General features: G+C 45.4%; 1 protein-coding gene across 1 annotated transcript in view; it reads right to left on the reverse strand.

Annotated features, from left to right (window-relative positions):
* Positions 1–13,906, reverse strand: part of grin3ba (glutamate receptor, ionotropic, N-methyl-D-aspartate 3Ba) — a 103,231-nt gene that overhangs the window by 29,485 nt on the left and 59,840 nt on the right. Inside the window, exons 2-4 of the mRNA XM_088434078.1 lie at positions 10,480–11,159; positions 3,204–3,700; positions 1,646–1,917 (exon numbers count right to left, since the gene is read on the reverse strand). Of these exons, the coding sequence (XP_088290204.1) occupies positions 1,646–1,917; positions 3,204–3,700; positions 10,480–11,159 (1,449 nt within the window). The remainder of the gene's footprint in view (positions 1–1,645; positions 1,918–3,203; positions 3,701–10,479; positions 11,160–13,906) is intronic.

Here is a 13,906-nt window from a genome sequence, read left to right on the forward strand (position 1 = left end):
TCGGTCTTCACCACAATCTTGGTTTTGTCTCGTTTTTGACCTCAATAGTATTTGCTTGTCTCGATCTATACCTCTAAAAGCCTAGGTCCTGTCTCTCTCTCGACCCACAAAAAGTATTGATCTTTTCTCCGTCCTGACACGTCCTAGTCTCGATGTCTCGGTTGGCGTGGTCTTGACTACAACGCCTTCCTTTTCAAGTCCAGTATTGCTCACTGTGCTGTAAAATAGCTATTTCACGCCGAACCTTGTTTACCATTTTACTCGCGAATCCTTAAGAGGGCCGTTTCAGGATCTGCATCATATTTTTACCACCAGCCTGAGGTGTCTTGTCAGTAAACACAGCCAGCCCTTAATTAGCTTGTAAAAACCATCCACATAGTCTTTCATTTTGCACAATTTGTCTACTGTGGAAAGGCGAGGGAGTTTTTCCTTTCCTTACAGGCAGATGAGCCCTTATTCTGAAATGGGACCCCACCGTCACATCGTATTATACATCGCAGCATGTCAGCCGCACGGGGAGATGTTAACAAATCAAACGAATAACGGCGGCGTGTCTCGGGGCTGCGCTCAGACGTCTTCTCCCGCCCGCCTCTCCGAGCCGTTATGGCGTCTTAAACCGATGCTCGTTTTTGGAATTTCCATAATTAATAGGCTCGGCGTAAAACGAAACTAATTAATCACTCGCTAATGAACTCCTGTTGCTGGATGAGAGGGGCCAAAGGGTGAAATCAAGCGGTGGGGGTGGCGGGTAGCAGGCCGCATTTGCGGAAATGTGTTTGAAATTATGGTTGCTATAATACTGTACTGCTATTTGGATATTCCGCTGATATTTCTATCAAGTAGTCAGGTGGAAAATTAGATTGACACTATGTGCCATCATTTGATTAAAATAATGAGAAAATGATGCAGAAAAAGAAGGTCAAGACCAATACTGTTAGAGGCGAGACAAAGACAGGACCAAGACCTTTGGAGGTAGATACCGAGATAGGATCAAGGCTTTTAGATTTCAAGAAAAAGACAAGACTAAGACTTTTGGAGGTGGAGAACGAAACAAGATTTACGGAGATTGGGACAGGACCAAAACGTTTGGGGCTGGAGAAAAGAACGAGACCAAGACTTTTGGGGTTGAGACAGAGTCTGTATAAGGTTTTCAGAGATCCAGACAGGGACAAGACCATGATTTTTTGAGGTTGAGAACAAGACAAGATTTTTGAAGGTCAAGACCGAGACAAGACCAATATACTATTGGAGGCGAGACAGAGTCAGAATCAAGACTTTTGGAGGTTGAGACCCAGACAAGACCAAGACCTTTGGAGGCTGAGACTTAGATAGGACCAAGGATTTTCAAGGTCGACACAGAGACAAGACTAAGACTTTTGGAGGTTGAGAACAAGACAAGACTTACGGAGATTAGGACAAGTGCAATACTAATAGAAATGAAAACAAAAGTCAAAATACTGCACAGGGGTTAAAAAATACTTCTGTGGTACTGAACGAGTTAAGTATAAAAGTATTTACACTTGGTTATTTCCATCAGCTGACTATGTTGAAGATGTTGACACATTGTCCTCTACCTTCATTCCCCCATCATCAGGACGCCAAAAATATCCCAAAGCGAACTAACGATGACCGCCGGCTACCGTACCAGAATGCCCAAGCTGGTGGAGTAAAAGGGCGAAGTGAAGTCGATGACTCTGCTCCTGGCCGAGTTGATGGAAAAGGAGGTGACGGCCATGTCGGCGGCGCCGCTCCTCAGGTCGCCCACCAGGCCGGTCCAGCGGCCGCTGCCGCTCATGGCCCCGTACTTGCCGTCCCCGACGATATAGAGGTCAAAGGTGAAGCCCATGTCCTCGGCCAGCTTCTCCAGCAGGTCGATGCAGTAGCCGTAGCAACACTTGCGCAGGTCCTCCGGAAGGCCTGCGAGGGGAAAGCGGGGGACGTGGACCGCATTTGGATGAACTGCGAGATTAATGCTGACTCTCATGTTACACCCTTTTCACACTTGAGCTAGTGCTGGTTGGGAGCAACGGCCAAAATAAGCTTTGATTTGCTGCAGCGTCGCAGCTTGCAAAAACCGGCGCCAGACTACCGACACCTCAATGCCGGGCTCAAGGAAAGGCTCTTATATCAAATATATTGGAGCTTAGCGTTTCGAAATCAAGGATGAGGGTTCGGTGTCGGGTAAACGGGGTACGGATACCATGTTGATATTGTAAGAAAAAGTACAGTGGTACCTTTAAAAAAGAATTCGATCCGGAAGTCATTTTCTAACGTGACAAAGTAGTGGACCCGCTTTTTACATAAAAAACAGCCCAAAATAATGATCCTAAAACCTTTAAATCAGGGGTATCAAACGCGTTTTAGCTTGCGGACCGCATGGAGGAAAATAATTCAGAATATTAATCATAAAATATTTCAAGTTTTTCATTGATTGAAAAAATTCCGCTGGTTTTTATACTTTACGTTAAGAAATCTGTTGGCTCGCGGGCCGGATTAATATATACACGTGTAATAGTTCATTATTTCGGGTGTAGCTCATGCGGCCTGGTTGCAGCTGATCCAGACCGAAAACTGGCCGCGGACCAGCAGTTGGGGACATTTTTTCTAGATTAATGATTGGGGTTAGCGGTTGCATTTCAGTGGTTAGTGATAAGAGTAAGGGTAAAGTCGTAATTTTTTGGGTTGGTTGTTAGTGGTAGGTTTTAAAGTTAATTGTTGGGTGTTAAGTTTAACAAAAGCTAAAGGATTTTGATAGCTAAGTTTACTCATTTTTTCTCTATAAAAAAATACTTTGGGGGGTTATTTATTCAACCCAACTATTTGGGTTTATTCATCTCAGCCCAAAAAACTGGGTCATGTGTATAACCCACAAACCAACATCAAGATTGGGTTGTCTTGGATAAAATATGACCCAACTGTTACCAAGTGTTAGAAATAGGGTTAGGGTTTAGGTTTCGGCTTATAATCAACAATCTTAGTCCTGACCCACAGAAAACCCAATTTAAAAAACGTGTAAATGAAAGAACAAATAGAATTGATTTGAACAAGGCTCACTCGTTCAAGGTTTTCCCGTCGGTGCGCTCCGGGGGGTTCTAGATGAAACTTCAGGGGTTAAATCATATTGGGTACGTGGACCCAGATCTGTCAGGTCTATCAGTTTGTAGTCAATAAAGCCCGAGAACCCGAACTGAAAGCAAACTTACCGAAGCCGTCCCAGTCTGCCGCTGACGCATTGGGGTTATGCAGCTGGTTGAAGAGTCCTTGTATCACCTCCGTCCGGTTGGTCCTAGGATCCAGACAGAGCTGTCCGGCGGGACACAACCCGTCCTCGTCCACCTCCCGAGTAAACACAAAGGGGTGCTCCACCAGCGTCACCACCCTCAGACGGTGGCCCTCCACGGAAAGGCCTGGCCTCCAGCGTCCCCCCGCGTTAAAGTCTCCTTGACCGTCACCCCCCCTCACTCCGGCGCCGAGACCTTGACCCTGGCTGCTGCTGAAACCTCCCGCCAGACCGTGGACACCGCCCTCCAGTTCCAGTCTGCCTCGGGACCACTGACCGACAGTGACCCAGGCCGGCTGTCCCAGGGCGCCCCTCTTCAGGCTCCAGACGTGGAACAGCTGTGAGGAGAGGATTCTGGAGATGCCGGCATCCACTTGGATCAGGCCTGTGGCACCGGTGAACGAGGTGTTGGGGAAAAACCTAGAGATACAGTATAAAATGAAAAAAATATATACATCTATATAGTTTTACAACTTCCACATGCTTTTAGTAATATATTACAGTTTCCCCAGGGTATTAAAAAGCGGGCGGCCTGCCAGGTTCTTCCTGTCCCCTCGCCAGGCTAAAAGCCTCCCCTTACCTGGTCAATGATAAACACTGACCGTCATATATATTCCCTTTCCGTCAATGAAAAGAATCACACAAAGTCATTTTTTGTCCCCGGTCTACACAAACAGTTTAGCAGGTTTTCTGGGGAAAAATCAGATGTCAAATTCAGCCCATGTCGGGCTCATTTACTGCCATTCAAAATTGGAACTATTGTCAATTTTGGAGAGATCGAAAACCCAATGTTTTATCATGCATTTCCCTCGTTTTTTTTATTTAATCCTTTAAAAGGCAACTGGCAAATGGGGTGCAATAGATATTCACACCAAAAAAAAAAAAACTCTGGCTCTCATTTCCCACATGTGTGGGCATTACTGCTAGTAGGTTTACTGACAAAACCCATAAAAAAATGATCGCTGGAAAATTTTCCAATATAGCGTGGGGCATGAGCGATGAATCGTGATATAGTGGATGAAGACTTTATTTACCGCCGTGGGGAAATTCGGTCGTCCTTGCAATCGCTCACGTTGCTCGCATATCCATAAAAAGACAATGCGCTCACCTTAAAAGCATATTTGGTTTCAAGCACGAATGAAGAATGGATAAACATCCATATACTTTCTAGAGTGCTTGACCTTATAAGGGTTATGGGTAACCTTCGGCTAGCGTCGGGCTACACCCTGACCTGGTCGCCATAACAACCATTCAGTGAATGAGTGAATAATGCTAATATGCACGCTTCTGGAATATAAGAGGGAGCTATGGAGGATAAATAAATACAAAAGCTACACAGGAAGGTCAGAATTTGTATGGTGACGCAAGCTAACTGCTAGTCCACCATCATCATCGAAAGCATCTCTGTCTTCGAAAATCAATTGACAAATACCTCCCAGCAGGGAATCGTTTGACCACTATAAAATAAAATGCACTTTAAATACGCTTTTAAAACCACTCACGATAGAACAAAGCTTTACCGTTCCGCCGTTTTGAAACGAGGCCGACCAAGAGCAGACCAGGATCTCCGTCATGTGACAGCAGTAGTAAATAAGTGCAATTATCGAAAAACGGCCTGCGGATGGAGTCAAAACAACACAAATACAGCCAAGCCCCTAGGGTCATGACAGTTGTTTTTGTGGCAAAGTGGGGAAAATACCTTAAAGAGGGGACGAAAAAACTCAGTATTCCACATAGCTACATAAAAAAGACATAAGTCAGGGACGCTGTAACGCGGGGGTCCACTTGTTTATAGGATGAAGCTAGACTACCCAAGAAAAGAACATGGGATTGCACACAAGAAGTCCCGCGCCGATATTCGAATCCCAGAGCACAAAACCGCGTGGCAGTCATGCGAAACACTTGTCCACCGCGCCGCCTGGAGAACAAACATCCCGGCTTTACCCTAATGAAGGAATTGGAAAAGTGGAAAAGAAGCAATCAAAAGGTTAAAAAGGATATTGCAGCGGGCCACGCTCTGATAGCGGAGCTTTAGCCAGTCATCTTGGTTGAGGGAATTGCATCTCCCGGAAAGTCATAATTAAAAGTTAATGCGGAGCAGCGCGGGGTCTTCTCCGAATCGGCCAAAGACATTGCTATGCGCCTCACTCGTCGGCCGGTTTCCGCATGGGGGTCTTTACCGGGAAATACGTTAAGATAAGCAATTCCGATCTGCGTACGAACCGCTCGGGCGACGTCATCTGGCGTCTCATTAGGGAGGCGGGATCCTGATTTGAACCCAGATGAGGAATGAATGATCAGATCTTGATTGGAGGTGGGTGATTGGAAACGCTATGCCGGGTTGTTTAAATGTTAAAAAACGCAGGGGTCACCGATTCGGAAATGAGCGGCGAACCGTGCGCGGACTGCGGATGATCCCCGGCTAGAGATTATCTCGTCTTTCCTTGTTTTAGACTCTCCCGTCCCGAGCTCGACACGGGAATCGACGTGCGCGGAATGTAATCCTCTCCCTATTAAAGCATGAGATATGCTCGGTGAAATAAAAAGATTAGATTGATCACGCGGGTCATTAACCTCAGCTCAGAGTCTTCTTCCGTTCGCCGATTCCGCCGGTTTCTTTCCGAGTCCCGGCGTCATTATTTACTTCGACGGCGCCGTAATCAATTTATATAATCCGTCTCCGGCAAAAACCTTCTTCCGAATGCGCCCGGTGTCGTCGTCGTCGCCGACCGCTTATGTTTCCTCATCAGCCGCCCTGACAATAAAAGCGCCGGTGCTTCCCCGGGCCCGGGATGTTGAAATCACTCATGGTAATAGCGCGGCTGAATCATCGTAAACCCAAAGACGGATGATTCATCAAGGCGGGCCGCACTCTCGTCCCGCATGCGACAAAGAAATTAAATCTCACATCTCTTCAACGTCCCTTTTTTTTTCAATTTGGGAGATTCGTGCGGAAAGATAAGTGCGGAATCCCGGTTTTTACAGGATCCTTCCGTGCTGGTCTACCGATAACGCTTGTACGGAAATGCGGTGCTGCCGAAGTGGAGTACCGTATTTTTCGGACTATAAGGCACACTCGAAGGCTTTAACTTGATCAAAAATTTACAGGGCGCCTCATAATCAGCTGTGCCTTGTTTGCATGACAAATTGATTTTTTTTCTTCCCTTTACCCTGTTCATTGAGGCTGCGGTTTATAATCCCGTGCGCCTTATAGTACCCAAAATTCAGGTAAGCATTTCTAATTGAAAAAAAAAAACATTCCTTGTTCTAAGCATACTCGCTAATTACGTTTGAACATATTTGAAAGTAGATTCAAGTATATTTGAATATATTTGCAACTACGTTTAAGTACGGTTAAAGATAATCAAAAGTACCTTCAAATGTACTCGTAGGCTAAATGCTAAAAACAGTATTTTTTCTCGCGTGATGGGATGGTGTATTGACTCGTCAAAGGGCAAATAAAACAACTTTTGTAAGGATTTGGTCTATATTATACCAATACATTTAAAATTTCGGAAAGTAGACATTTCTTATTAGTAAGTTTTATAATTGTACTATGTCAGTTCTGCAATTTTTTGGGCTAATGCCACAGGGTATTGCGATGTGCAAATCAAATATATTCTTTTTTTTTTGGGGGGGCGTGGGGGTGTTATTTCCACAGGGAATGTGCTTTTGCAAAACAATACCCTGCGGCATTATAGGGAAAAAAAATTGGCCTAAAATTATGTTCAAATATTAGTGGGAAGATATTTAAACGTATGCTTATACGTGCATGCTAATAATTTTGAACATCCTTGCGAATATTTTCAAAATTATTCGCGAATACATTTAAAAGTACTTTCAAATAAGTTTAAACAAACATGCAAATATTTTTACCGGACATTGCACCGTATTTCGAGATGTGTTTGAACGTACTAAATACTAAAAACATAGCATTTTTTCCACAAAATAAAGTCTTGACTTGCGCATAATACGTGAGTATATTGTTTATTAGTAATCATTATGGTTTTACTACGTATTTCCTGCATTTTCCCTGACAATACCACAAGGGTTTACATGCGCACGTCAGTACCATTTTGGGACGTAGACTGGTCGAACATGCAATAAAGATATTTGGACTTTTTCTCCATTTTTTCAAGTGTCAGGATAAGCGTAGGATCCTTTTTTATTGTGTTTTTTTGCGGCGAGCCACGGGCCACCTCTAATGGATGCGTCTTCCCGGCAGCGCGGGAGAGGGATGGCTTCCTGTCAATAACACCTGACCGGCCCGTTGCCGCGCTCAAGAGTGAATGTCAACAAAGTGGCCCCGCTTGTAAGTAATGACTCTATAAGAGAGTCTCAGGCATTCGTCTCACCATCTTATCGCTCCATCTTCCTCCGGAGGGAAAGTTTACTCTCCTGGGGGATGATACCCGACCGAGTTTGTCTTAGGGCCTGTGAATCTCTCAGGAGGATGGAATCAGAATCGGTGTCCGGCAAGATGGCAGCGGTTTCAGATTCCCCCCTTTTTTTTTTTTACCCCCTCCAAGGCTGCTTTGATTTCATTGGGACTTAATTTGTGTTTTTCTTCCTCCCCTTCCGGCTTGCCGTGTCCCCGCGTGTGTATTTTCTCTTTAATGCTCTCCCGGGAATAAGCAACGGTATATTTTATGATTATTACAGGCAGCTGAAATAGAACCGCAGCCAAAGTTTCTCCACTTTTTCGAAGGCTATAAGTTTATTCTTGGCGGAGAGACTCAGCGCCCCCCGCCCCCCAAACACCTTGCACCCTACCCCCCTGCCTACAAATTAGCTTCTTCTACTTTCTCTTACTCCCTACTAGGGATGTCTGATATCACTTTACCACAGATACGATCCATGACCAAATGAATCGATAGTTACTATCGTGTCGTGTATTTTGGGACTTGTTATATTAATTTCTTTCGTATTTTGACCCAAACGTCCCATTTTGGTAGTTTTGTCCATGTAACTTCTAGTCAGTAGAGCAAGGTAGAATTCATTGTGGAAACTTAAGAGTAGAGTAGAGTAGATAATTATGATGCGGGCTACAACGGGCATCCGTCAAAGGCAGAGTGACAAACTGCCCAACTCTGGTTTTTCGCATTTAGCCAACAAGTACGCTCGAAGGAGAAAACCTCAATTATTTCCTTTACAATAAGGATGATCATTGATGTATTGCTTCTCTCCTTATGAGGATAAAACAATCAAATCAATCAATCAATCAAATTTGATCTGGATAGCTCCGAATGACCGAAGTCTCAAAGGGCTTCACAGTTGAAAAGAGGTCACGTCTAGACTTCTTTTCGACATCTTTTCGTTGCGGGCACACAACAGCATCCCCTGCTCAAAGCTCCCAGAAGGGGAAGGAAAAACTCCAAAACCCAATTTGGGGAAAATCAGAAACCTTCAGAAGGGACCACAGGTGGGAGGAGCCCCCTCCCAGGCTCAACAGGTTGAAGCGGATGCTGCGTGTACCAAATACCGATACACAATACAGACAAATACAGATACACAATACATTTCCTTTCACACAAGCACCGTAGTCACGTTTAATTCCAATTCCGTGGGCAGGAAAATTTGCAGGAAAACTCAATGTCATTTCCGGTTATTTTGCCAGCTGCACCACAAGACAGCTTATTGGACCGCTTTCTCCACTTCTAGCAACAGACTCATTGCTTCGCAACGCTCAACACTCTCTTGACTCATTCTAGCCCGTAGCCTCCTCCTGAAAATTGTTCTGGCGCCATCCGCCCCGGCTTTAACCGCAGACGACGGGGACTCTCCGCTTAGCGATTACGTTGTTGATGATGGCGCTCGGCTGGCGTTCGCATCACTCCTCAAGCAAATCCTCCTTCCCTCACCACCCCAGAAAGAAAAAAAAAAAAAGTGGATAGGCTGCGCGGCGTTTCATCCATTGTGCCTCTTAAAAATAACCTTCGCGTCAACTGTCAGCGCGCGGCTCGTTCAAGCGGCGTCACGTTGATGTTCCCGTGCATCGCTCACAGCACCGAGAGCTGTGTAAACATGACAGGATGGCGGCTTTGTTGGGCTTTAAGTGGAAGATGTTAATGGCTTAATATGGAGATAAAAACGTGTATGTGTGTGCCAGTAGACGTCAGGCTGACAGAAACACTTGAAAGCTGTCAGAGGCCATTTGAAATCTGCAGGAAGTGAAGAAAAAGCAGCCGGGGCGGTGACGATGACACCCCGCCATCTCACGCCCGCCCCGCACGGCGCAACGAGGCAGCCCGCGCTGCGGGGAGGGAAAAAAAATGAAAATACGGAAAGAAAAAAATCAGGGCTCGCAACCAACTTGTCACTCCAAAAGCTAATAGGCACCCGCGCATTTACGCCGAATGCCGATTGAAAAACATGAATTTTGGGGAGAGTTTTCTGACGCGTGTGAATAGAAATCACATTTTGGTGTGAATTTGAATAATGATGATCTCAAAACCCTTATACCTTTTTACCCTAAAATAATAATAAAGAAAAAAAACGGAATTTCCATGAATAAGAAATGAAATTATGACCTCTCAACGCATTTTATCGACAACTTTCAAAAAAATTTAATAGGGAACTGATGTGTGATTAGTTTCTAAAAATATATTTTCTATCGTAGAAACAACAGAGGCGGAAAAGGAATATGATATAGAAGCAGGGGGAGCAGGAAAAGCAGGAGCAGAAGGAGCAGCAGAAATAGAGGCAGAAGAATAGAAGCGGGGGCCAAAGAAACAGGAGAAGAAAAAGAAGAACTTGAAGACGCAGTATCAAAAGAAGAAACAGAAAAAGAAGCTGATAAGAGCAGAAGAAAATGCAGAAGAGGAAGAAGGAGACGCAAAAGAAGATGCAGGAGAGGAAGAAGAAGTAAAAGAAGAAGCAGAAGAAGAAGATTAAGTAGAAGAAGAAGCTGAAAAACAAAAGAAGACACGGAAAAAACCAGGAAGAAGAAGCAGAAGAGGAAGAAGATCCTGTAGCATCGGAAGAAAAAATAGCAAAAAAAGAAGAAGCAGAAGAAAAATCAGCAGAAGAAGCAGGTGAAGCAGAAAAAAGAAGCACAATAAGCAGGAGGAGAAGCAGAAGAAGAATATTATATTTACGAAAATGGAAGAAGAAAAAGAAGAAATATTGATATGAAAAAAAACACTCAATATGAACGGCGAACCACAGAAACGATGAAACTATCAGGAACGAAGATTTACCTGGATAGGTATGGTCCCGAAGAAGGCGGCTCTCGCCTCGCGGGCTTGTCGAAGCAGTTGACCGCGTTCTGCACCAGCGCCAAGTCGGGCCTGGCCACGGCCGCCACGGTCAGGGCTCGGCCAATCAGCTGCAGCGCGTCGCGGATGTAGAAGCTGATGGGCTTGCGTCCCACCTCCCCGTACGCCAGCAGGCCCAGAGGACCCCCCAAGGTATGCAGCGAGTCCGGCGACAGCGGGTATCCCATGATCCACTGCAAGGCCGGCAGGGACGGGGCCAGCCGCTGGGCCGCCCGCAGCACCGAGGAGACACACTCGGGGTCCGAGCCCAGCAGGAGGACGCTGGAGACGGGCGAGGCGGCCCGCAGGAGGCGCACCGAGAGGATTCGCAGGACCTCCTCCTCCCTCTGGTCCTCCCGCCTCTCCTCGTCCTGCCCGCCGCCCGTCGCCCGGGTCAGATTGAGCACGTCCCGCAGGCGCCAGGCGGCCCCGCTGTGGGTCTGCAAGTGGGTCAGCAGACCCTCGCTGCCCTCCTCCCAACCGGGGCAGAGCACGGCCGCGCCGCCCCAGCCGCCCTCCTCCGCCGCCGCGCCGTCCCCGGTGCCCCCCTGCAGGACGGCCAGCAGCAGGCCGCCCAGGGAGGACGGAGGCACGCGGGCCGACATTTGCAGGTGGAACGCGTTCTGTGGGAGAAAAATAAAGAGAAAAGAAAATGATCATAATCTGCTCCGTGGCAATTTGCTACCTTTCCAGGGTGGCTGGATGGGACCCATCCGGAACGGCAAAACTGAATGCCCATCATTTCGGGGCATCGTTATATGGTTATTGTAAATTGGACAATAGAAAACTGGAAGCAGAAAGAGAAGAAGAAGAGGCAGAAGACAAATGACTAGATGCAGATACAGAGGAAGCAGCAGCAGAAGGAGATAAAGCAGAAGAAGAAATCAAAGCAGAAGTGGAGAAGATGAATATAAAGCAGGAACAGAAGAAACAAACTGGAGTAAAAAAAGAAACAGAGGGATCAGAAGATAAAGAAGAAGCAGAAGAAGTGGAGATGATGAAGCAGAAACTGAAGAAACAGAAACGGACGTAAAAAAGAAACGAGGGATCAGAAGATAAAGAAGAAGCAGAAGAAGATGAAGCAGAAGAAAAGCAGATGCAGAAGAAGCAGGAACAGAAGAAACAAACTGGAGTAAAAAAAGAAACGGAGGGATTAGAAGATAAAGAAGAAGCAGAAGAAGTGGAGATGATGAAGCAGAAACTGAAGAAACAGAAACGGACATAAAAAAAAAAACGAGGGATCAGAAGATAAAGAAGAAGCAGAAGAAGATGAAGCAGAAGAAAAGCAGATGCAGAAGACCAGAAACCGAACAAGCATAAGAAAAAGCAGAAGTGAAGAAAACAGAAGATGAAGAAGCAGAAACAGAAGAAACAGAAATGTAAAAACGAAGCAGAAATAAGCAGCAGTAAAGAAGAAGCAGAAGAAAAAGCAGAAACAGAACAAACATAGAAAACAAAGAAGCAGAAGATGAAGAAGCAGGAAAATAAGAACAGAAACAGAAAAAGTAGAAGCAGGAGAAGCAGAAGGAGAAGCAGAAACAGAAGAAGCAGAAGACGACAACAAAGAAGCAGGGGAAGCAAAAGAAGAAGCGGAAGCAAAAAATTGAAGAAGCAGAAAAGCAGACGAAAGAGAAGAAACAGGACGAAGAATCAGAAACACAAGAAGTATAAGCAGAGAAAGCAACCAAAGAAGAAACTGAAAAAGCACAAGAAGACATAAAAGAAGCAGAAGAAGAAGCTGGAGACGAAGCAGAATCAGAATTACAAGCAGATGCAGAAGAAGCAGAAAACGTAAAATAATTAGAAGAACCAGAAGACAAAGAAGAAACAAAAGAATTCACTTGGGGAACATTTCACAGGTTGTAGGTCAGTGAAAAACCGCTATTCTAAGTCCGAAGTCCTTCTTATGGTCGGGTGAGGGGAAACGCTCAAATTCGGCCCCATCACTTAATCCGCCGCGTCGGACTGGGCTTGGCAGGGGCGACAGCGTCCCCAGTTCCACACCACAACACTGGATCGTTTCATACGCGTCCAAACTGGATAACACTGTTGTCCTTGAACGCAGCACACAGATGGAACCCCCCCTTCACCCCGCCTCCCTGAAATCCGCCAACAACGCCTTCCTTTGGGGACGCTGACAATATTTCATCCTATCAGCGCTCCGGGCAAGGTTGATCTTTCATATATAGGAGAAAGTCCAAAGTTCATCTTTTGAAGCCTTTGGACGGCGGGATTAGCATGCGTCTCCCGACACGTTTCTCCATAAGAGTCGGCCTTAAAAGGCGTGATTGAACGCCCGTTGCCGAGATTTGCGTCGCTTGCGTAAACACAATAAAGCCGCGCGCACGTGCGGGCGGCGACTCGTATACTGGCGTGTCACCTGCGAGTCTTTAAAGATGAAATATTCCCAGCAAAAGTGCAGATTGGACACATTCATTCAAATGGAAATGTCCCACCCGGGAGTAAACAAAAGCGGCCCACCGCCGAGTCTCTTAAGAGAAGGAGAAAAAGTGACTGAAGTGTGCCGAGACGTGCTCGATTTCACGCGGGGAGGAATTTATTCTCGCCGGGTGTGTAAATACGACGGGACGAGACGAGATGGACGGGTTGCAATTTGAGTGCTAGTCGGGAGAATCAAATTGCCGCATACGTGCCGTATCCTCCATAATATTTGTCACGTGACGGTTTATGCTGCCAAACAAGACAAAAGCCCGGAGAAATGACGGAGAAAAACGGTTTACCTTTTACCACCTTGTAGAAAGTAAACCGTTGGATTTTGGAGCGTAACATCATTTTGAACTCGTTCTTTCCCAAAGAGATATTTTTACGTTTTATAAGTCAAGACGAACAGTTATTTTGAACCCGTGACGATTCATGCGAACAAAAACGATGAAAGCCCTCAGCTACGATCGAAAAAAGGTATATCTTTTAATCGCGTGTATCCGTAAAACAGTAAAATGATTATCGGAACATGAAACATTCAATGCCAATGACAATTTTGACGTTATAACAGTCAAGACAATGAATCCTAGTTATTTTGAACCCGTGACGATTCATGCGGACAGATACGATGAAAAATCGAAAAAGGTACACCTTTTAATCGCATATATCCGTGAGTCATTAAAATGATTTTCGGAACGTAAAACATTCAATGCCAATGACATATTTTTACGTTATAACAGTCAAGACAATCAATCCCGGTTATTTTGAACCCGTGACGATTTATGCAGAGAAATACGATGAGCCTGCAGCTGCGGTGGAAAAAAGGTATACCTTTTAATCACATATATCCGTGAGTCATTAAAATGATTTTCGGAACGTAAAACATTCAATGCCAATGGCATTTTTACGTTATAACAGTCAAGACAAT

Source organism: Hippichthys cyanospilos, chromosome 14, assembly GCF_059441005.1.
Source record: "Hippichthys cyanospilos isolate Australia breed blue-spotted pipefish chromosome 14, RoL_Hcya_1.0, whole genome shotgun sequence".
Taxonomy (NCBI): domain Eukaryota; kingdom Metazoa; phylum Chordata; class Actinopteri; order Syngnathiformes; family Syngnathidae; genus Hippichthys; species Hippichthys cyanospilos.